Raw genomic sequence first — 25,715 nt, 5'->3', positions numbered from 1 at the left:
CTCGAGAGCATTGTTAATGTCATTCAGTTCTTTCTGTGTAGTTATTTACGTATGTTTACTGGTTTATGTTACTTATTTTCAGGGGTAACAGCACTTTGTGGTTACCCTGTATAGACAATAACGATAAATGGAAAATATTGCTCACTTACAGAAGGAAACTTGTCCTGTTTTACTAGGCTGTAGAAAAGAAAACAACCAGCAGAACTGAGAAGAGAGATCACTTCATGACTATGCCTGGTATTATATCTATCATTTATGAGCTACCTGCTTATTAGGAATCAAGAAGTGGATTGATAAAAGAATTAATGGATTAGAGATATGGCTTACATTGCTTAAATAGTTCTCTTCAATTTTACTTATACAAAACAATAAGTTTTTCGATTGTATGTAAATCGTCGTCGAACCATAAGTTGAATACAGTAAAAGGGCATATTAGTAATGATATAGAAGAAATAGGTAGTAATATAAATAGTATATATTTATATGTTTTACTTTCTGCTTATTGTAGGCTAACGAAAGGCCGAATGAAAGCCCGTCAGAAGAAGATGCATATGATAGCCAAGCTTCTTGACCTCCCAAGCACTGTGCAGCCTTGCCCTTCACCTCCAGCATATAACTTACACGCCTTGAGACAGGACAATATTTTGCGTAAGTATTCGTTTCTTCTCTTTAGTAGCTTAGCTATATAATATTACGTCTAACACTGCTTTAGTTTATTTACTCTGTCTCCCTTGCAGAAGAAGAGGAAATCAGTTTTGTTTGTGAAAGTTTATCGTCCCACGTAATTTTTTAAAGAATGAAGTTTCCTATATACATAGTATGGACACATGTTTTTGATACAAATGTTTATCGGTATCTGTTCTTTAACCAAGTTGCTAATGCCGTGTTTCTGTATTCATGTGGTTCCGGCGTCGATCCCGGTAAGAATACTTGCGTTCGATGTAAACTCGAGGAATGATTCTGATTCACTTAAAGCAACAAATCGTGTTCCAAACTACAGTCATTGTTAATAGGCCTCAAAAGCCAAACAAGAAAACGAGTTCACATTTATAATATTAAGTTTAATATACTGCAGAAGAAGCAAGTTTTTGTTATTCAAAATATGCATCTTATGTGCCGTAGTAAATAGCCACCGAAGCGCTATGGCGATTTTTCAGTTGGAACACACAGAGTACCAAGCACAATTTCCCCCACACGTTTTAGAGAAGCAACGTTAAGAAATTTTCTTAACGTGGCTTTAGTTTGGAGCATAACATACCCTAGAAGCCAAAGTTTCCGGTCGAATATTCTTCGCATCTGATATCTTGACATAACTCTGGAGTATGTTCCGAGAATCGTGAATAAATTGACTTGTGCATGTATATTATAATGCACTACATGGGACATATTTTGTTTATCTTAACACATGTAAAATTATCTGAAGCTTCTTAAGCAAATTGGTTTATTTAACGAACTATCTGATTATTTGGAATAATTTATTCAGTCACAGAATATTAGCGTGACACTAAAAGTTTTCATATTCGCACCATTTACATGTCAAGAAGTTGTTTATAATATTGACCATTTTCTATTTTTACCCTGGGAAGACTGCTCCCCACAAGTTGCCATCTCTTTGATTCCTTAGGCACAAGAAAGTGCAAAATAAGTTAATAATCAGAATTCCAAGAATATACATCAAAGTTTATATATTATTGCCACATATTGAATTCAATACCTTTTGAATCTTTTTTAATTCCAACCAAAAATCAAAATCTGGATACAAGCAACGGTAATTTAAGTAAAGATTTAGAATATAAAAATAAGGAAGCAGTAAAATTACACTGTGGTCATTCCATCACAGTAATTGATTACTTAGTGGCTTAACCATTTCATGTCTGGAACATTGACAAAATTGAATGCGCGAAAGTGGCAAGATTGCTACGAAATTTCTTGTATTGTTTCCCATAGAACTGCAAGCTAAAATTTAAGGTTACAAGGAAGGAGCGAAATCTCATGACATACTTACGAGAATCATACTCATGATAAGTTATGTACCTAGACAGGAAGAGAAAGGTGGACGCCTGACACGCACGCCAAGGCCACTGTGGGGAACCCCACTGCGCAATTTGAGGTCAGTCGGAGCAAGTCAGGGCCGTGAGCAGTGTTAATGACACGCCGCGTAGCTAATGTTTGACGGAAGCAGCTGTCCCAAGACTTGTTGGACTTCTTTGAGGAGGACCAGGACAATTCCTGGCTCAATTGATGACAGGGGATGTAACCTCGATCCACCATTAGAATCCTGGGAGCAAGCAGGAGTCTATCCAAGTCCTCTCACGAGGGCCAACAGGCTGTTTCCCAGTCGTTTGTAGGCCATGACAAATACTATTTTTTCTCTGGGATTTCTTCGCTGGCCACAAAGTGGCGACGGTGCATAGACCTCCATGGGGACTACATCGAAAAACAGTGATGATTAGGTGAGCCTATCTGCATTCCTTCCTGTCTAGGTAGATAACTTATTGGACGCCCCTCGTAAGTTTATCTTCTGTAACACCTAAGTTTCCAATGCCATTCTTTCTAGTCGATCTGGTGAAGAGAGAAGATTTAAAGAAAGAAAAGTCACCGAAATTACTTGGGGCGTTCAGAAATGATTGGCACTACAATTAATTTGTTTTCACAGGAACCATTTATTGAACAAACGATTACAGTTTAGTTTAGAGGTATTTCCCGGCAATTTCTAAGCACTTTTACCACCGTTCTGGAAGCTTCCTTATTTGTGTAGCAAACCATTCTTTGGGGTATCTCGCTGCTACAGACGAACAAATGCGTGGAGTTCATCATTTGTGTTGAACTTTTTACCTCTCATGCCCTCTTTCATCGTGTCGAATAAAGCATAGTCGCTAGGAGCCAGATCCGGCGAATATGGAGGATGCGGCAGTACATTAAACCCTAGTTCATGCACTGTGGCGATTGTCTGGCGACTGATATGTGGCTGTGCATTGTCGTGTTGGAGAAGAACGCCACGGCCCCATTTCCCTTGTCGGCGTTGTTGGATGCGTCGGCGAAGTCTATGCAGTGAACTGCAGTAGCTCTCACTGTCGATGGACGTATTGGGAGGGAGCCGTTCCACCAGCAGTATAGAAAACGGTCGCCATTTGTTTCCGCACGAAAAGTCCCATCCGTGCCTTCTTAGGATGAGGGCTTCTAGTATGCGTCCATTCCATGGACTGGCGTTTCTTTTCTGGAGTCTCGTAGAGGAACTAAATTTCGTCGACGGTGACCAGACGCTCAAAGAACTCGGTCGGATGTTCTCTGTACTGTTGCATCAACTGCTTGCGAATCTCCACACGCTTTTGTTTCTGTGCAACGGTGAGGTCATGAGGTACCCATTGTGCACACACCTTGTGCAGCTTCAAACCCTCATGAATAATAATGTAGAGGGAACCCCGTGATAGACCTGTTTCTTTCTCTAGTTCATCAAACGTGATTCTCCTGTGCTCCATTATCAAATCATTCACTCGCGCGGCATTGCTTGGACTGCGTGCAGTTGCAGGACGCCCAGTGCTTTTGTTTTTTGCAGCTCTGTCTTTGCCTTCTTTGAATTCGGATACCCAACGAAACACGGATCTACGACTTGGTGCTGTGTCCCCACTTACGGCTAATAATCTGTTGTGGATGTCTGAAGTATTCATCCCTCCAGAGAAACCACACTGTCCACCGTTGCCCATGTGTGTCTGCTTCCATGCTGTCTTTTCGCTGTCCACCAGCGTCCTGGCAAGTTGGAACAACTGCTGCTGCAATGTGCTACCTAAGGAAAGAAACAAAACCATTTAGTGGAGTTTGATAATACTATTGTCCATCTTAATGCATACATCAACAAACATTTCACACTGCTACTTGGCACCAGGTATAGGGGAGAGTGCCAATCATTATTGAACGAACTATATATAAGCGACGAGATAATGATACAGATCGGATCCACTTTAATATCACTTATCAAGTGTAATCCTGACTCTCCTTTCCTTTCTACCACGGAACTCTTATCGTTGCTTGCACTCTGAAAATTTTAATGACGTAAATATAAATAACGGTTTGCAGATGATACGGCGCTTGTTGTAGAATCTGAAGAGAAAATCAATATAATGTTAGAAAACTTGAGGAAAGGCTGTGAAGAATATGGGATGAAGATATATGTTAGGAAGACAAAAACTATGGGAATTGACGAAGTGGTCGGTATCAAGTATAGAAGTAGGAGGGGAGAAAATACAACAGGTAACTAGTTTTCGATAGCTAGCTAGTATTATTAGTGGTGATATGAAATGTGAACATGAAATAAAAGCAAGGATAGGAAAGAAAGAAGCCTTTAGGAGGAAGAAAATTCTGTTTTATGGGACCTTGAATAAAGAGTTGAGAAAGATTTATAAAATGCTTCGTGTGGAGTATTGTACTGTATGGATCAGAAACATGGACATCAGGCAAAAATGATGAAAAACAACTGGAAGGTTTCAGAATGTGTGTGTGGAGAAGAATGGAGAGAATTAGCTGGGTGAAGCGGAAAACGAACGAGAGGGTGTTAGAAATGGTTGGGAGGAAAGAACAATTTTAAATATTATTAAGGAAAGGAAGATGACATCGGCAAGAAGCAACTGCATCATGAGGACATGTTAGAGGGTATGGTGACAAGAAAGAGAGGGAAGGGGCGAAGGACACTACAATTAATGGGTGATATCAATACAGAAATTCGTACATGAAGACGAAAAGTTTAGCGGAAAACTGTGGAGCATGGAAGCTTCTCAGTTGAGGGAAGTGGTCTGCAAATAATAGCAGAATACCTATGATGATGATGATGAAACATAATTAACAGAAGTATACTTTGAAATTTGAAATTTACGGGTATTTTAAGCGACTCCTCGTAGTTGACAGCTCCGTGAAACATCCCAATCAATCAGTAAATTAAGAAGTAACGTCTGTATTTAATGTTTGCAGGTCAGGGTGGAAGTCGTTCGAATAGCCGAGATATGAGTGTGAATGCCCATCGTCCAATGTTCACTGTGAACAAGGTGCCTGGTTTTGCAGCTGCAATGAGAAGGGATAGCACTGGAGTCAAATCACCTTCAGCTTCAAGAACAGACTCTCATGGTGCGTACTCTCTTATCCTTTCACTTTATTTATTATTTTCCTGCAAATTAGCGATTAATGTATTTTTTAATGATTACATACACATCCCAGTATTCGTTTGGTGTTGAAAAAGAACTCTACAAAACTTATAATAAGTAAAAATGATTTATTTAATTTTTGTGCATTTTTGTTTAATTCTTAACCTATAACTTCAATTTCAACTGGTACTACGCACAAAAGATAAATAAAGCATTTTAAATATGTACTTAAGTTTATCATTCTATAAAACTTGGTTTTTCGATCAGCCTTTGTGATTAACACTCATATAGTAAACGTGGACATGTAACATACAGATCACCTTCACGATTCTGGATTAATTCTTGAAGTTTTACACTTCACTGGAGATCGATTCCAGCGCCGATTTTTTTTTTTTTTTTTTTAATAGTGCAGAACAGTGATTTGAATTAATTTACTATTATTGGCAACCGTTTTACCCGTCTTTCGTTTAGTCTGATCTACCGAAAGTATTGTCTATAAAAGATAGTGCTATTCTTCTAACAGAGCGAAAGTAGCACAAATTTTTAATATTAATAATATAAAAGAAAACTTGGCCTAAGAGCCCATTTTGTGGGCTTAAGCCTGCTCCAGCGCCATCTGCTAGCAACTGGCTGAATTACGCCCAACCTAGAGGCGAGCACGTGATTAGCCCTGTCCCTAATAGGTGCATCAGAAGCTTTCATTTTTGAGATTTTGCTTGAATAAATAATTTAAGCAGTGTTGCAAACCATCGGTTTTCATATCTTTGGAACCGCTTGAGATATCAAATTCGTTAGTATTTATGTGTTTGCACCAGGCTTTCTGCACAGGGGCGTCATTTAGGGGGCAGGAAGGATCATTTGCTCCCCTGAGTTTGAGATTTATATAGATTTTATCAATAGAGTAGTAGTATCAGTGAGCAACGGGTCTACTCACATTACTTATATCAAGGGGTATTTCCCCCCCCTCCCCCAAGCCAAATCTGAAATGACGCTACTGTTTCTATATAATAAAGTATGGTAGTTACAGATTTTTTGTTTTTGTTTCAAGATACAGAACTTTTACAATATTCCGATTTTTATTCCGGTATAACTTTAATCCTAAACCCGGATCAGAACTAGAAATTAATTGTTAATTCGAAACTACGTGGAAATTTGTACTGAGAAGGGAACCTACGTCACGGGATTGTTAAGCTCACTGAGAGAGGGATCCAGTGAAAAAGTCGTAGTGCTTACAATTAAAAAGTTATTGTAGGAAGGGACATCATTACAGTGTTGTTGCCTTGTACCACATGTTCAGAAATATTTGTCAACCGAAGTAAGAGTACAGTGGACGCCTCAGTGGAATATTCACGGGTGACAAAAGGGTAACATGTGCTCCTGCAAATGTCAATTTTCCTTATTTTGATCCGAGTGTAGTTATGATTTGTCATTATGATATTCTAAATATACAACAATACTGTGTTTCCTTTCTTCCTTGCGTTTTACTGTTGTAAGATACTTAAAATTTACCTGGTTTGGGTACAAAACCTCGCGGCCAGAACCTCGCGGCGACAACCTCGCGGACCAAAACCTCGCCTGGCCAAAACCTCGCCTCCCAAAACCTCGCGGCCCAAAATCTCGCCAGGTCGAAACCTCGCCTGGCCAAAACCTCGCCGCCCAAAACCTCGCGGGACAAAATCTCGCCGGGCCAAAACCCCGCCTGGCCAAAACCTCGCCGCCCAAAACGTCGCGGGCCAGAATCTCGCGGGGCCAAAACCTCGCCTGGCCAAAACCTCGCCACCCAAAACCTCGCGGGCCAAAATCTCGCCGGACCAAAACCTCGCGCCCCAAAATATCGCCATACCCAAAATCTCGCCTGACCAAAATGTAAATGTTCCAACAGATGATAAGGATGACGGTATAAAAGACGCTGTTTCACAAGAAGTATCACGGGTATTTGACCAAGTCCCGCGATACCATATGAAAATTCTATTTCTGTATTAGAGGATTTCAATGTGAAGGTAGGGCGACAGGATGTTTTTAAACTGGTTATAGGGAAAGAAAATCTGCATAAGGAAAGTAATGACAACTAACGATGTTAGTTTCGTGAACTTTGGAACATCCAAAAACTTAAAATTTTAACAAAAATCTAATAATATTTATGAAAATATGAAACAATATATGAGTTTTTACGACGTCCCTTGATTATGTCCTATAGGTTAAAGGAGACGTAGATGACCAGGATGAAGGAAATGATCGAATAAAGAAAGTGGAAGGAAACGGGAATAACCCGAGAAAGCCCACGCACACGATGTTTTGTATCTTATTATTATTATTATTATTATTATTATTATTATTATTATTATTATTATTATTATTATTATTATTATTATTATTATTATTTGTAATGTGGAATTGCATATTAGGGAACACATTGGGTAAATTTTAAAGAAAAGTTTCATTCGCGGCGAGGTTTGGCACGGCGAGATTTTGGGCGGCGAGGTTTTAGCCCGGCGAGATTTTGTCCCGCGAGGTTTTGGGCGGCGAGGTTTTGGCCACGCGAGGTTTTGGCCCGGCGAGATTTTGTCCCGCGAGGTTTTAGGCGGCGAGGTTTTGGCCACGCGAGGTTTTGGCCCTGCGAGATTTTGTCCCGCGAGGTTTTGGGAAGCGAGGTTTTGGCCACGCGAGGTTTTGGCCCGGCGAGATTTTGTCCCGCGAGGTTTTGGGCGGCGATGTTTCGGCCGCGAGATTTTGTCCGTATACCAATTTACCTATGTCAGGAGTTTGTGATGATGTAGTAGCCTAGGCTGGAACTCTGAATGACAAATATGGTGCATTAGATTTTTTTTCTTTTTTTGAGCGCGAATTTAAAATCTGTAATAGGATTACGTTGTGCCAGTTAAAATAATAAAATCTTGTTGGGTTAGCAACACTGTTCATCCAATGTTACTGGAAAATAAGTGCAGCACTATTTTCCCTTATCCTATTTACTAAATACCAACTTCAGTTTACTCTGTACTGGTAATTATTGTTCCTATATATTTGTGGTCTTTGTTTCCAGATCGTCAGCCAAGTAGCAGTCGTCAGTCGGGAGGCAGTGGCGGTGGCAGCAGATCTCGGGAGGGCTCTCCTCGCCTCCCCCGTCCCCGCAGCGAGGAGATTCCTTTGGAGGACATGAGCCAGTCGCCGGAGCAAGGATCCGGGAGCCCCCGAGGCAGCAAGGTAGGCGCCGCTCAACAAGGAGACAGCTCTCACAGTAAGTGTCCCTGGTCGCAGGGGCGGTGCATGTTCACATGTGTAGAGCTTCACTTCTGTCTCCGTCTCTCTGTTTCTCTTCTTCCTTTGGTCTTACTATTTTCTTCGTTTATTAGAAAAGTTAGGTATGGTATGGGCACCCGTTTGCAAAAGTGGATACTTGTGTGCACATTTTTTTCTGAAAAGCTCCGGAATGAATGGATCAATTTGAATTTCCGCTTGTCATTCGGAAAAGATAACCGTGTTTGTTTAAGTTACAGGAAAATTGGCACTCAAACGTTACCTTCACGCATATATGTGGTGTATGTATTTATAATGCGAGCCCTTCTTTGGTAAGGAAAAAAGTGTAACATGTAGCAGTTTAGGTACCCTAAATGGAAGGTCTCAGCTGGAAGTATTTTTTTCGATTATACAAACTTTCAAATAAATTAATATTGTCTAAGGTACAGTACTTTTCAGCGAACGTTGAAAGAGTTGAGGCTGTTTCGCGACCAAACCAGTGGGTGAAGTTGGAATTCACTTCCATATACACCTAAATTTGTTATACTCTGACTTAATGAGAATATTAACTCTTACTTTATTTTACCTGCAGTGCCGTGTCGTGGAAAATCAGTACGACGGCACCCCTGTACATATGAGTGAGGTCGACAGACCAGCCACGAAGCGCTGTTGGCGCGAAGCGTAACAAAACTTTCTAAAATAAACCCTGCTTTTCCTTGATTTTGAGCACTTTTTATTAATTTTTCCCTTCCATTTTATATACGAGTGAGGCGCTTATGACAAGTGTCTAGGAACGCAAAAAGTATATATCTGACCTTAGTCAAATTAAATATTAGATTGAAGATACTGCTGTTGATCTAAAATATTTCAAGTAATTTTTCCTTTCTCCTGTTTTCTCTCCTTTTCTTTTTTCCTCCCGAATTTTGCGCCCCCTTACTTCTGCTCCCGGGGTCGTCGCTTCCCACCCCTTACGGCACAGCATTGTTAACCTTATGTTACTGTAAAACCCACAATTGATATGTACTAAATATCTCGAAAATTTTCTCGAATATTGTTCGTCAGAGTAGAGTTAGGCTTTTTATTCTTTAATGTGATGCAGTAATAAGTGTGGCCCATTTCCTTCACGTGAAGAGACAAAAAGCCTAGTCCTAATGAGGAAGGATACATTCGAAATAGTTAGTACATATCAATTACTGTGTTGTTACAGGATCATGTAAATTAATGAAATAGAAGTTAATGTTAAGGAATGTTCCCCACGTTCTGTTACCAATTAATGTAAGTACGAGGCGCATCCAGAAAGTAACTTTCCCTAATGCCTTGAACAGAAATAAAACATAATTGAATGGGAACATTTATTGTACCAGATACAGGATGTGTTTGACTATTTTTCAACATATTGAACACCGGAATTCAGACATTTGTCATACTGAATCAACTTGTCTACTATACCTGTGTCATAGAACGGCTGCCTGAGATTGAAACTACTGTTTGACAACTTCCTCCGTCATTTTGAAAATCCTAATGCTGACCTGACAAAATCTTGAGGATTCTGTATGATGCGTTCCCGAACAAGATCTACAAGGTCGTCTGTGATGACGGTTGGCCTCCCACTGTGCATGCACATTTTGGCGTCCTGCTGCAAATTGTCTACATCAGCAACGCAACCATCTGCTTTGTTATGACTATAGGCCCATAGACCTGGCACAGCTAACGATGGATTTCAATCGGCGCTATGCCCTGTGCATTCAAAAACTTTATTACTGCTCACACTTCACAAGCGGCGGGAGCTGGAAGAATAGGAACGTTACATCCATCTTCAACCACTGCCACGACGCTACTGAGAGCACTAGGGAAGGTCCGCTGGTGCATGCGGCATGCTAGGATCTTACTCTCTCACGTGTATGCAGTCACTTCGATTAACATACGGTTCCCTAACTATGGGACGCGTGGGAAAGTTACTTTCAGGATACGCCTCGTACTTACGGTTGCATGCATTTCGAGGGAGCTGTCTCATGTATAAATGCATCACCCTGCCGAGTTGTCTTAGGCTAGTATTAATGTTGTTACTGAGCATTCGGGGATAGTGAACTCCCTCGTGGCATATGGTTAGCATCTTCTGTGCGGAAGACCCGCGTTTGATTCCTGGTAGCAACTCTTGTATTCAGATTCAACGTTAAACTGTAAGTTCACATCTCATATATCCTCGGTGCTGAAACGGACTCTAAACTGCAATTAACCAATCGGGGATATCTTTAAATATAAGATCTGAGGTGTCTTTCTTCCTTTCTTTCCCATTATGGTTAAAGCGTAATCGCTAACACTTTCACCTTCGGTACGAGCGAGCGGTCCCGGGTTCGATTCCCGGTGGGAGCACTTGGTCGAAAAAGTGTAACACCAGGCAAATGTCGGGATGGTACTTAACTTATAGGTTCCATTCTGCTTCCTTCCTTCTCTTTCCCCGGAGAGACGTCATCCCTCATACGTGACGGACAATATGGCCATAGATGCCGGAAGCCCAGAAATCTAAATCCTAAATCCCATTATTGTTAATGACTCCTGTGTAAAATTACCCTCGCAAGCTGTTTATGAAGTTTGCTAAATAAATAAATACGTAGTTCTCTTTTTTTCTTGTAAAGTGCATGTTCTCCACATGCAGATACGATAGCTGTCTTCATTTAAAAGTTATTGATGGAAATTGTACACATAGCATCCACTTTTGCTGACAACTATTCATAGACATTCACTTTTAGGATTATTATAGCACAAAAATTTGTGTCACTTCACTGAGGAATAAGTAAAGAGGTTATGTCATCTAATAGAGAGGTAGTATAGGCACTTCATTTGTGTAAGGCCAGTAGAAATAGCTTGTGTTCATTTGTTTGTTTAATTTATATTGTGTGGTTTTTATGGCCCAAAATACACGGCTATTCTTTCTCTGCAAGATCTGGAAAATAGCAAGAAGATATTGGTGGATACACGTTCTTCCAAGTTAATGAAATTTTATACAATACAGTTTGCTTTTATGCGAGGCATGATATGTAAAATTATTTGTTGTAAAGTACCATATTGTGCAACACACAGCCATCAAGGTGGTTCAGAAATTCGTTGAAAATTTGTAAATTTCGGGCAGTGTTCAAGGTGCCATGAATCGGACCAATTGTGGGGTGTCTGAATGTGCCATACCTGTGTTTCTTGAGTATAGTAGTGACTGTTGGTAATCGCATGTGGCTGTTGTAAGGCTAATATGCTTGCATTCTGAGAGATGGCTTGCCACTTGGATGGAACCAGTCTTAATGTGTATCTTTATCTAATTTGTACGTACCTGCTTTGCAAGGAACTTTCTAACGCCAAATATTGTCAAAAATTGTTTAACGTTGCGTAAATGAGATTGTCTGCCAGTAATTACGAACGATGAACACACGCTTCGCCACTGCGTACACCCATTCTTCTACATTAACTTCACATATCAAGCAGAAAACCTATATGCCTATATGCCAGTAACTTTGCAAGATACTCTATACTCGACAGAACCTTACGATACAGTAACAAACGACATGTAGAGCCGAAGGAAGAAAAGGGAACAGTGCAACAGGTTACATGTCAATGCGCTCACATGATTACATTGTCAATATTACCTTTATTTCATTCCCTGATCTAAGTATAAGGTCATTTTTACCGCACATTTTATATACAGGGTGCGGAAAAAGTCCCGGAACGGTCCAATATCTCGCGAAATCTACAGATCAGCAAACCAAAAATAACAGATGTTAAATAGCTTTGAAAAAACTATCCAATGATACCGAACGCAATCTCCTATTTCCATCCCTTTCGGGGGTTCGGGGGGTAACTAAAATTTTAAATGGAAACCCCCATTTGTTACTGCACGTTTGGATTTGCCAGAAAAAGAGACAATGTTGACCCAAAATTGAAAACAGTGCCTTCAGCATGGCACTTGAATCGACACACATACACAAAAGGGGGCGGCAAAACGTTATGAAAATCTGGCATTTCAGTGCTGTACTCTGTGGCCCTACGGTTAGCGTATTGGACTGCGAAATCAGAGGTCTTGAGTTCGATTCCCGCAGAGTAACTTTTTTAATGTAAATTTTTTATACCCAAATAATGAATTCATACATTTTAACTTCGATAAAAATAATGTATTTGTCCATATTTATTAATTTGTATGAAAATGCAAATGGCGACTTTTTTTTGTTGTTGTTGTTGTTGTAAGTAACTCTATGAACATTAACCCTAATAACACTATTACTAAGAACTAGTTCATAAAACTAGTTTGCAAAACAGTTACCGAAATTTGTATTCTATGTAACTTCAAAAAAAGTACTAATTGAGGTTAAAACGTCAAAAAAAGTACTAATTGAGGTTAAAACGTATGTAATTTATTTGGGAAGATAAAAGATTGCCTTGTACGGGGATCGAACTCAGAACCTCTGACTCCGCAATTCAATCCGCTAACCGTACGACCACAGAGACTGACATTTAGCATTTTCGTTACCTTTTTTTCTCATCGCTTTTTTTTTATGTCGATTCAAGTGCCATCTGCGAATTGGTTCAAATCTCTGTCACTTTTACTGGAAATCCAAATGTGCAATAAGAAATAGCGGTTCCCATTTAAAATTTTAAAGTTACCGTCCGTACCCACGAAGGGGGTGGGGATAGCTTTTTCAGAACTATTTAACACGTTTTATTTTTGTTTTTGCTGATCTTTATACTTCACGAGATATTAGACCGTTTCGGGACTTCATCCGCACCCTGTATATGTACGTTTTCAACAAGCTATAATCAACTAGCCTTTTTCTGGATCTTGCAGCGGAAGGATCAACTCGTATAAGTGTTCATATTATGGAAGTAAAATGTAGTGAATTAATATAATAATAAAAACACATATTATTTGATAGATTGAGGAAGAAATGAAATGTACGAGGTGCATTCGGAAAAGTAACCTCCGATTGGTCACTGCGTGAAGTAGTGGGAACAGCGCTACCATCTTTGCATAGACGTGCGCGGTAGATCAGTCTGCATCCAGCTGTGGTAGAGTGAAGGTTGTCTGATCACTAACTCCACTTTATTATTATTTATTTATTTTATTTATTTAACAATCACCAGATACAGCTCAGAAGCCATTTTATACTGGATACCTAACAACAACAACAACAACAACAACAATGGAAAGGATTTGGGAAGGTATCGGCCAGGGCCTGTTCAGTAGGTACCATCCCGGCATTTGCCTGGTCTCAAAATGTGTGCTACAATAGAAAGTCCCGCCAAGTGCGAGGCGCTAGCTGTTATACGCAAACAATAATGGGCCAAGTATGATGAGTGAAGGAGTTGTTCGTGAATGCTTTGTTCATTTAAAAGTGAACGAACAAACATTCATGACGAAGAGAGAAATGGCAGGCCATCAGTGGTCACTGATGAACTCCTTCAGAAAATTGATGGAAAAGTTCGTGAAAATCGACATTTGACAATCTCGGAAGAAGTGGCTTGGATCTAAGCGCTTTGGCGGCGATCAGGAGCTGAAACATGCGGTCACAGGCTGGCTCAAAACACAGGCGGGAGATTTTTATGCTGATAGAATTTCTAAGCTAATGCAGAGATATAATAAGTGCTTGATTGTTTATAGAAACTATGTTGAAAAATAGAACAAAGAACTGGTATATAATAAATTCTTATTTATTTCGGTGTTTCTTTTTTAACCAATCGGAGGTTACTTTCCGAACGACCCTCGTATATCAATAAAATCACGTCTTCGAATAATTCTCTAGTTGCTGAGATCCTCCTTTAAATATTTTCATCTGCCTAACTGCAAATATATTCGTAAACTGGATTATTATTATTTTAAATGCGAGAAGAATACGAAAAATTGGGAATAACACATTAAGGTTGATGTAAAGGGACAAGCTTTGCCGGTAGATGTCACTACAGTATTCGTATCTCTCTTATGTATTTTTTACCTTTCATGAAAATTCACAATTTCTCTTACAAATTTCGACCTAGAGACTTCGTCTATTTTTAAAGAAGAAACTTCGTAATCTATTGAAGACAACAATCCGTGCCGATTTATTTAGAATTTTATTCATTGTTGAAATAGTTATATTATTAAAGATTTGGATATCCATTTCAAGAATCAAGCCATTTCAACAATGAAGAAAATTCTAAATAAAAAATCGGTACGGATTGTTGCCTTCGATATGTTATGAAGTTCCTTCTCTAAAAATTTGAAGTCTCTAAGTTGAAATTTATAAGAGAAATCGTGCATTTTTGTGAAAGGTAAAAAATATATGAGAGAGATACGAAGAATGTAGTGACACCTATCGGGAAAACTTGTCCCTTTAAACCAACCTTAAAGAAAATTAAAGAACATTCACATAAAAGCAAACCTCAAAAGTCTTTATTTCTTATTAAGAACATATAGTCAAATTGTTATATTTTGTAACGGGCTTTCTCAAGCATATCGACGGCTTTGACTTATAACAAAATATCTATTAAGAGCGACGAAAGCGAGTAAAACAGATTGTTTTTGATTTAATTATAAGCATATTTCACAGTAGCTCTTTATGTTGTAGGAAGCTGAATTGTCGTGAGGAGCCAAAAAATCGAAATTGGAAGAAACAGAACAGATTTGAAAGCGGAAAGGTGTTTCAGTACGACGAATACAAAAGTAGAATAAATCAAAGTAAACCCTTATATTGTAAATATATGTTGTCCCAATAATTTGTAAAAAGCTTCGCCTTGTCCTACTATAAAGCGAAATAAAGGACTTATTATTTTTCTATTTAATTTCAATAAGAATTCTTTCTTTTCTATTTACAACACTTAGAAGTGTGTCAGTTCCTTTTTGATACGCTTATATTCTACGTAAGGTGCGTATAAAGTCGTGCTAATCAGCAACAGATGGCAGCACATTCTGTTAACGTTGACAGTGACGTGAACTATACACGTGAGAATCAGTTGTTAGAGATGGATGTTGAAATCTGAAAGATAAATTAATAATCAGAGGATAATCCGTGAACTTCATATTATTTATTAAGATAACACAAGTGGGACTTATTATATTCTAATGTCAGTACATCCGTCATTTCTCTCGATATTTCTTGAACGGAAGCGATTTGTTGCCTTTTGTTCCGGGGCACGGTGGCTCAATGGTAGACCGCTTACTTCTGGTGCGTGGAGTCCCTGAGGCGATCCCCAGCTAGTAAAGTTTCTGGTAGACAACATTGTGTGTATAGATTTTCTCGGGATCCTCCCGTTTCCTCCTACGTTCTCATGTACCAATTCTTCTATCATCATCCGTCTCCCGTAGCCAAAAGGTCGTAATCGTGGGACGTTAGACTGAAATATTTCACTTTTTGAATTCTATCAGCGGAGTTCGGTTAATGGAGTCCATTCGTTAACATCTTAATGGGTAACGGTGACTTTAACGGTTGGTATCCATAACCCATTCTCTACAATTGAAACAAAAATAGTAGAAGTTATACTTCTCACAGTTAGATGACAGAAAACATCCTCCAGCGGTTGACTGTACCGGGCGAAATTGAAATTTCTAGTGGGTGATCCTTTTTACTGTTCACTAGAGTTTATTCTTACATGAATTTCGATGACTTTTCTCTCCATTTACTTAGAAAACAAATAACAGATCATCACTGTTCCTTTTTAATGCCGCTTTTTTTACACTACTGCTCCGGCCCTGTATAGCGTACCACTTCGGTATTACCCCCTGTCGATTTCTCTTCAAACTATTTCTTTCATTGTTGCAAACTTCCGGACAATTGCGCGCAAGTTCTAGGGGAGTTTCAAAGTTTTTATGTGTTTTTTCCCTGTAATAAACTATTATAGTGTCAGAACCTAATATTTTGTTAACTAACAGGTTATAGCATCGAAAACATGTAATTTGTGGATAATTCTGAAGCTGATGGATTTCTTTTTGTTGAACTGGCTGTTTAACTTATCTGTTGATGCGTATGAAATAAACGTCATATTTGTGAGTATTCTATTCAAAAGAGAGATTGCTCCTTTGGTACCTTATGTTCAATTGTTGAATAATATAAGGAACGTTTTCAGTAGAAATTGATTAATTTAGATGCCAGTTAGTGTAGCCAGTGTTCGAAGTGGGAAAACAGAAGTTTAGGGATGCAAATAAGCAACACAATTTTACTAGCCCAAGAAAAATGCTACTAGCCCACATTCACAATAAAAATTATTTACTTATCTCCGGTATGATATTAAATACTCGCCCGCACCGATGAACTACTCGCCCCAGGCGAGTGGTTATTTGCATCCAGAGAGAGAGAGAGAGAAAGGATGTCTGAGAAGTCCCTTCTCATAGAGTAATTCAGTTATCATCAGATTTACAACAAAATGTAAGAGGGGAAACCATCTCCAAATCTTATATTTTCAATCTAAAGTGAAGGATTTTTTTTTAATCGGACGAGCCGTTTGGGTTGTACATTCTTTATGAGCTCAATGTTAAATGAAAATGCAACGTTGCCATAATAGAGGGGCTGGGGGGAGGGCAGGGCGAAGCGGGAGGTGGATAAATTTTGTAAGAGGATGGTGAATGGGGCCATGTTTGAAATGGGAGCTGGCCATCGACGCGTTAGCGTAAAAGAAGTAACCTCATTCACTTAAGTTGTGAGTCCAAGTAAATGACAACGTTACATTTTTATTTAACATTGGGCGCATAAAGTGTGTACATCCCAAACGGCTCTTCCGATTTAAAAAAAAAAAAAAAAAAAAAAAAAAAAAAAAAAAAAAAAAAAAAAAACCTTCACTTTAGATTAAAAACATTAAATTTGGAGACTGTTTTCTCTCGTACATCTTGTTGTAACTCTGATAATAACAGTTATTTTATGTCAGGGGACTTTTGAGACACCCTATATATATTTCATGTGCATATTTATAAATCAGTGCGATCTAAACCCGTAAAAAGTGTATGCAATACCGAAACCTAGCATGTCACTTCGAAAACTGTGTACCTGAGCCGTAGTGAGCACTATTTACTAAACTTTGTATTAGATTTTAGAGAAAATATTTCACAATATGAAAAAAATATAAGATTGTTTGTGCTTATATGTTTAGTTAATAGCACCTGCTACTTATTGCTACCATATTAAAAATCTTAGTATCCTAGCATAAATAAATAGGCTGGTCATTGCTACTTATCAATACAGACAAGGAACCATTTCTGATTCTGGAGTTAATTCTAGGCAGGAGGCTCTTTTGGCAGCATGTTAGCTGGTAAGGGATCGATGACATCCTGTGGTAGGGGCACCATTCGCCACAGAGTGATTGTTTCTATAACCAGTTTCGCTATTTTAGTTGTAAAAGATGCCAAACATTTCATGTACGATTCATGTCTGGGGGTTGTAAATGCCATGGCAGACTTTAAACCCCACTTTGCCTCTTTAATCAGGTGTTAGCTTTGCCCTGTAACATAGTGTCCCGTTATTCATGAGTGGCTTCCCGAGTTCAAAGAAGAGTAGCAGTCTATCTAGGAGTACCGCGATGCATTTTTGATCATTGATCTGCCTGTCAGAAAAAATTAAGTTACTACGACTATCTTTACCAAAATTACATTTTACACCATGACACTTACGCTGCCTGTTTCACCGTATAGTGATGAATTGTAGTCTATCGATAACTTCCACCTATAGTGATTACAAGAAATCGTGAAGCTTGACATAGATTTACCGATTTTACAAGTCAATGGAACGCAAGGGTGTGTTCCGATGGTCAACCCCTGTCTATGAAATTCTGCCACTTTCGTCTCTTCTGCTATGCGGAGAACATCTCCGGAGGGTACGTTTTGTTTTGTTAATGGTTTATACATATTTGTTATTATTGTTACCTGTTAATTGAAATAATTGTTACCGTTCCATTTTTAGTTGTTTATAGTTCTGTTGTTGTATAGCCTTTTTCTCCTCCTTTCTTACTTATTCGCCATATGTCTTCAAAGTTTGGCAGCATCTTGATGAACTTGTGCTGTTTGACGTTTTCTCAAATGTGCGTTCAGAAGGCAGCTCCTAGAATCGTACCGAAATCTTTCGATGTATCAGAGGTTAACTTAAACATTTCTATGATTGGTGCAAAGCCCAATCTTCACGAGCCGTCGTGATCACTATAGTACCGCTGTCGCAGAATTGGCAAAAATTTGCTTTCATCAGAGAATGCAATATGGTCCCAAAGGTGTTGTGGCTTGTTGCACAGGCTTCTTTCTGACGTCGAGTACACTTCCGCTGTAAATATGAGGAGCATACTGAAAGTCGTGATGGCACTCATCTCCATAGGCACGCTGCAGTCTGCGGTGAATTTCAGAAGCAGATTGGTCCTCTTTAACAAGGAATTCAATCACAGCATGCTGTCGAAAGTAAACATCGCAGCCCGCCATTTTGGAAATCCTGTCTGGTCACTTGTTAGCAACAAATAGCGTCAACGTGTGGAAGGAAAGAAAAAAAGGTCTGTAGATTGGGATGATATACTTGGTTTCACTTACAACCAAAGATTACGGTTGTGAAAACATGTTGCTCACGACTTCCAGTATGCTCCTCGTATCACTGGACAGTTCATGTTAATCTGTCAATCTCATTTGCTGATTTAGAGGGCAAAGTCCTTGATCCCGGTTGACCTGATCTTGCGTGTATACCTAACGTACAGGCAACACAATACTTATCGTGCGCTCACTTAGTTACACTACCAATGCCCAATTATGCGCCCGCTTCACTGTAATATCCGTGTGTCCCTCCTGGCTATATGATTAGCATACGCGTCTTCGACGCGGGAGATCCAGGTTCGATTCCTGGTGGGAATCCACATGATTTGGACCCCACGTTAAGCTGTAGATCCGCTACTGAAAAACACGCTAAATACTAATCAACTAACCGTCCGTTCGCAGTCGTTCAGTGACAACATGACGAGGTGACGAGTGTTATTTATGTGTGAAAGAACCACAGTCTGTATCACCATCAATCTGTCTCTGCTTTACCAGAACGACGCAACCGAACGCCTGTTGGGCAAAATTTGCTTCGAGCGTGGGCTTATACTGGAGATGCAAGAAGCCGAATAGTTGATTCATAGAGTTGCCGCTCGAATGGGTTATTATTAGGTATTAGTGATGTATACGATGGGAGGGAAAGCGTTCCCACAATAAACGCCCCTTCTGTGTTCCGCATCGCATCGCAGTGCACCTCGACAGAAGAATCGTTCAGACCACTATAACTGACAGGATTATGATCGCCATTGTAATCAGAGCTATCGTGTCTCTCCATATGAACCCACGAACACTAAAGAATCGATTGTTTGCCATAGGAAAATCCCCGCGTTCCTCTCATAAATACTCCTGACACCTGCTTATTCGCAAGAATATCTTGTGGTATCGGCAGGGAGGGCACTGGAATTTACCGATGAGTCTCGTTTTGCTCCGGAGACAGTGATACAGTGTGCGTATCCGTAGACATGTAAGTGAGCAGGTAAATCCAGTGAGTTTGCACTCACCATACTGTACCAGCATTCTGGTGAAAGGTAATAAGCTACACATCACGCTCACCTCTGGTCTTCATTCCGGGAAATATGACTGTCGTCGTACATCCGTGACGTTGTCAGTCCTGTATTCCGCCTTCACTTGGATATTTTCCAGCACCTCATCTTCCAGAAGAATAACTACGTTCCCATACTGCCAGAGCAACCCAGAGTGCTCTACTCGGTATATGCCTTCTATCTTGTCCTGAGCCCTCCTGACTTAAGCCCTGCGAACTACGTGTAGGAGATGGTGGGACGACGCCTGTAACGCTAGTGTAAAACTGTTGGAAATCAAATGTTTTACAATTGTACAAACCATAAATCGTGACAAATTAGAGATACCAGCATTCGCATTTACTTCACAATATTTTACGACTTGTAAAACAGGTATTCCAAGACTAGTAGCTTTAACAAATAAGCCCCAGCTGGACACAGAAAGCAATCATTGCCCAGCTACCCCGAAAACTTGGCTAGAATGAGAGAATAAATATCGTCCCCACCAGGAATCGAATCCGGGCTATCTTGTTGATAGATAGACGTCTTACCGACTACACCAAAGGAGCGTTACTATTCTATAATTGTTAATTTTTATTAAATATCCTTCTTTTCTTAGACTTTTTTTCTTAGTTCTGTTGTACAATCAGCGGCAAAAAACCTGCAACATAATCATGTAAGTTTATTGTGAAATGACGAAGTCTTTTGTTCCAAAATAAGTGTTCACGGGAGGACGCCGAAGTTTATCCTGGCGTGATTCGTGCCACTTAGACGTTATGTTGATTCACTGTGCTGTTAGGCGTACTATCACAATAAACTTACATTCTCATGTTGCAGGTTTTTTGCCGCGGATTGTACATATTTCAGAAAAAACCTTGTATCTTCAGTAGCATGTTCAGAATCTACTTTTTGTGATTTACCTACCACTTGCTGTCACTTACTGTGTATTTTGTTTGAAATTTTATTTCTGCTCAGTATTTCTGCAAATGTGGAATTTAAATTCTCCACATAATGGCAGTGAATGTCACAAAATTTGTTTTGTAAACTAGCTGATAACTAGGTGGAAAAGGTTTTGTACAGTTGTATAGTACGCTTCCTGACATAAACTAAGAAAGAATATTCAAGTAAAATCGTAAAATATAGTATGAGGTAGGAATTAAATGTAGCGTTGTTGTTAAAGCTTATGTGTATGGTATGCTTATAAGTAGAGATAAGTTTTTAAGTGAAAAATTTAATAATGTGCATCGAAATAAGCTATAAGCAGTAAATATAAATTCAGTATTGTCTTATATAATCATTGTGCTTTTCTGTCATATTTTTAAATTAAAATATTTGTGTCAAATTAGACGGATGTTCGAGGAAAATAGAATTCTTCTGAGCATTTTAAATCTTACAGTCTTCCTGTTTTATAGAGCCTCTGGATAATCACTGTAATTAGCTTAAAAACTAAATGTTGGCAAAAGTATCTTCTTATATCTCACACGTCATTACATTATTCTTGTTTTGAACATCTGTGAAAGTTACTTGTTGACAAAAATGAAATGAAATGAAATGTTTGAGTTTTACGTCCCACGGTTATGCCGGTTAGGCTAAAGGAGACGGTGATGATGAGTAATGAATGAAATGGTGGAATGAAGAAAGTGGGAGGAAACGGGAGAACCCCGAGAGAACCCACGCACATGGTGTTTGTCCACCACAAAGTTCACTTGGCGGGGGTTGGGATCGAACCCGGGACCCCAAGCACCAGAGGTAAACGCTCTACCACTGAGCCACCGCGGCCCGGCTACTTGTTGACAAGCGTACTGAAATTTTTCGATGCTTGTTTTACCAGTGAGTACTCAAAAGCGACGAAAAACAATAACAACTTTTCGAAATGTGGATATGGAGAAAAATAGAAAAAAATTAAGTGGATCAAATAGAAAATCAGTGACGTTTAATAGGGAAAGAAACAACAATATTGGATTTAAGTAAAAATATTTTAGGATTTAAATTTCTAGGCTTTCGGCATCTATGGCCATGTTAGCCCGTTACGTATGAGGCATGATGTCCCTCGGCTATAACATTATCCGGGGAGAGGGAAGAAAGAAAGGATTGGGGAACGAAGGAAGCGGTCTGAGACCTATAAGTTAGGTACTACCTCGGCATTTGCCTGGTATAAATGAGGAAAACCTCACTTAGTACGGCTGGCTTGAAAAAGCTTTTTGCACAATTTCGACGGAGTACCCCCACCGGGAATCGAACCCGGGACTGCTCGCACCGAAGGCAAGAACGTTAACGACTACGCTACGCTGGGCCACTTAAGTAAAAAGAGGAAGAGCAAATGGTTGGGAGATTGTCTGATGCTGAGTTGATTTGAGTTTATTTTTTATTTTAACATCGCTTTCAGCAGCGAGGCTATATGAGACTTGGACGTACTGATTAACGTTGAATCCGAACTACATGAGCTCCCGCCGGGAATCGAACCCGGATCTTCCACACCAAAGGTGCGTACGCTAACCGCTTAGCCACGAAGGAGCTCGTCTGATGCTGAGGTATTTGATAGAAGGTACAGTGTGCTTAAGGGGGAAAGGCTATAATTAGTGGACAGAACTAAAACAATAGTTCCTGCGGCAAGACAGAGTTTGGCTGGGAACCGCAGTCGCAGTTTGCCGCAAGTGAGTTTCCAATGAATTCGGAACTGTAGTAGCCCGAAGATTTGTTAAGGATTATGGTAAATTTTGGATAGTGGTATAAAACGGATGACATAAATTATTAGCTTATTTTGATTTTTTAAAAGGAAAAGTCACATTTCTTGGTCACCGCATTTTGTGCGTTCATTTACATGTAAAATTGTTGCCAGGTCACTTTTACTGACTTCTTAGTTTTGTTTTGTACAACTAACCAAAAATTTAACTTCCCATTAATATTCAAGACACTTGTCAGAGTTAAGATTTTTCATATCAGAAATTGTGGTTTGTGTTGCTACTAAATGAGTGAAAATTATTCACTAATCAGAGAACCTACTGAATTTTGGATACATAATTTTTGCACTCAATAGAGCTCGTGAAGATTATCAAATTTGTACTGTTTAATCCCAGTCAGTGGTAGATAAAATAGACTTATTTCAGATCTATTTACATATATAAACCTCCACCCCAAATAATTACTTCATTGATGAAATGTGTTTCATGCTCATTTTGAAATATATTTTCGTTTCCCTAGACAGTTACTTTGTCAAAATAGGCTGTTTTGTGCATCAGTTGTGAAGTTCTTAATCGAACCACGCTTTTGTACCACGAGAAAAGAGTTTGGGTAAGATCTGTGCAATCCGAAATATTCAAAAAGTTAGTCATCCCAATATCAACACTTACAAAACATGAATTTCATCTACTTTGGGGAAAGATGGATATTTAGCTGATTTCCATTGGCTAACAATGAAAGCCAGTGAGTGATAAAAATATACGCATAGTTCTTTATTAATTGTAACGCGTTTCTGGATTTATTTATGTATTTATTTATTTTACATGGCGATGCTTGAAACTTTTACATGGCGATACCCCGACACATAAAAGTAATCCAAAATGACCGATATTAGTGTCAAATCCATAGTTTGCGCGGTCGCTGAAATCAATGGTGACACTTCCATTAGCGATGACTTGCAAATTCAGTGACAATTGTATGCGGGCCGGGAGTCAGCGGGGGAGGGGGGGATACCGAGACATGTAAAAAAAAAAATAACCCAAAATGACCGATATTAGTATCAAATCCATAGTTTTCGCGGTCGCTGAGATCAATGGTGATACTCCCACAGGCGTTGACTTCCAAATACAGCCTCCGTGCGAAGCATGGGTATATTCAACTAGTATAATAATAATTATCGAGTGAAATGGTTGTCAGTTGAATATCAAAAAATCCTTCTTGTGAACATAGTAACACAATATAAACAACTGAGCGTAATTTCCATAAAGAGAGTAGCAGAGAACATTGTATATTAAATTTAATGGTAAAACTGATGTTTCTACCATAAATGTGTTTTTATCACCGACAAGTCTTCTATGCCTACCTAGGAATTCAAGGGTGATTCAATATTGGAAAAAAAAAAAAAAAACAGCATTCCGTTTGTTAGGACAAACTCTGCATCGTTGTTATACCAATGACACGATCAATTTTCTGTACATGTTAGCTAATTCTCGAATCCCTTAAAGGATTGTTAAAGAAAGGAAATTAATGTTTACAAACCATACTAATTGTTAAAGCTATTTTGGAAAAAATTGTCCTTCATTGCGTCATCTATTCTAAGGTATGGAACGCTTGGTAAACGAAAGTATTTTTACACTTAAATTTTTACAGAACTGTTACCTCTATTTCAGAAAATAAAGTTTACTTCTCACTGTTACATTTAATTATTAAGTAAATTATTACGTTTATTATGACTATTTATGTACTGACTCGAGTTTTCTTTCTTTTGTGTTTCATCCTCAGAAAAAAGGTAAAAGCAGTCGTGCGCCATCTGTGGAAAGGCGGCGAAGCATCGATGGCATCCGAACACCCACAAAGAAGTCCCCACACAGCAGCAGTCTCTACGCAGTGCCTCACCCATCGTCTCTAACGGTGGAGATCACCCCTAAGCATTCATCACACGCCTATGCGCCTGCCCCGAAGACATTACGTCCACCAGATACACCTCCAATTTCTCTCGTAGGAGCTTCAGATCCGTCATCCGTGTTGGGCACAGTCCTACTACCTCCCAGCAGCTCCTCTACGAGCGTCACTGTCGTGGGAGGCAGTACGTCGTCCAAAAAAGACATTCGTTGCCAGCCACCGGAAACAGAGACGTCATTCATGGAGCTGCCATCGAAAGGGGAGGAAGCCCTGGCGGTTGGTGGAAGAAGTAGCGAAGCATTCCAGCGCTATCGACGTCACAGCGGCGGTGTCCATCCGTCGCTTGAGTTTAGTCTCGTTCCGTTCAGTGAGGAAGTGCAAGTGGTCACAGAACATATCAGTCGTCACAGGAAATCCTCATCCAGTGCTCACCATCGCTCACAGTCTGAGCATCGGAGGTACAGAAACAGTGAACTGAAACTAGCTCCGGCAACGCCACGGAGGCACGCCGTGCAAAATGGTGATTGTACTCAAACGAGTAGAGGTAGCTATGATCAAGTGGAGCAGAGCTCAACAACAAAGTCCAAGAAAACGCGAAGAAAAGGCGCCGTAGAAACAGTTTGATCGTTGTCTAAACGTTAGTGTTTCTGTGTCTGCTGCTACTATAACGGTCAGTAATTTCTTACAACAGTGTACATACATGAACATGTAGGATTAGTTGTTTTTACTGGTGTTGTTACTTTGATAGCGCGACAATTGTTTTCATAATGCATTTCATTGTGTGTGACCTTTCCACATCATTTGTAGATATTGCCTCCACATACACACACACACACACACACACACACGCATTATTCCATAAATATATGTATATAATGCAAATACTACATTAATTTGCTGCAGCTTCTTTGTACATATAAAGTGAAAATAATATGTTTTTCTTAGTAAAGAAATTTGAATCACTCAGCTGTTGTTTCCTTTCTTCGTTCCATTGTTTAAGAGAATTATTTATTTATTTCAATTTGGCAAAATACCTTTTCAGTGTTTTCACTAGCTGAACCTACGCACTCTACACAGCGTATCATTCACATATGAGTATGAATCTCCTTGTCATTCCTCACAACATCTGCAAGTATCCCTTTACAGATACAAGTGAAAGACGTCTTGATAAAAATTGGCAAGGGGTGCCATAAAGGGAAGATTTTTTCAGTATCTCGCACCAGTGTTCGAAATGGAAAAATA

The 25,715-nt window shown here is 39.4% G+C and overlaps 1 protein-coding gene across 5 annotated transcripts in view; it reads left to right on the top strand.

Annotated features, from left to right (window-relative positions):
• ema (C-type lectin domain containing ema) overlaps positions 1-25,439 on the top strand; it is a 92,850-nt gene extending 67,411 nt beyond the window's left edge. For 2 of the 5 annotated variants that reach the window (XM_081732298.1, XM_081732300.1), the window contains 4 exons: positions 509-648; positions 4,963-5,115; positions 8,173-8,333; positions 24,354-25,439. In XM_081732298.1, the coding sequence (XP_081588424.1) occupies positions 509-648; positions 4,963-5,115; positions 8,173-8,333; positions 24,354-25,097 (1,198 nt within the window). In that variant the 3' untranslated portion in view covers positions 25,098-25,439. Of the gene's footprint in view, positions 1-508; positions 649-4,962; positions 5,116-8,172; positions 8,368-14,950; positions 15,177-24,353 lie in introns of those variants that run through there. The other 3 variants (XM_081732301.1, XM_081732303.1, XM_081732302.1) reach the window with 3 other exon arrangements.
• Positions 25,440-25,715: the final 276 nt, after the last annotated feature.

Source organism: Thermobia domestica, chromosome 11 (genome assembly GCF_964235325.1).
Source record: "Thermobia domestica chromosome 11, izTheDome1.hap1.1, whole genome shotgun sequence".
NCBI lineage: Eukaryota > Metazoa > Arthropoda > Insecta > Zygentoma > Lepismatidae > Thermobia > Thermobia domestica.
This window is presented reverse-complemented; position numbering and strand designations above follow the sequence as displayed.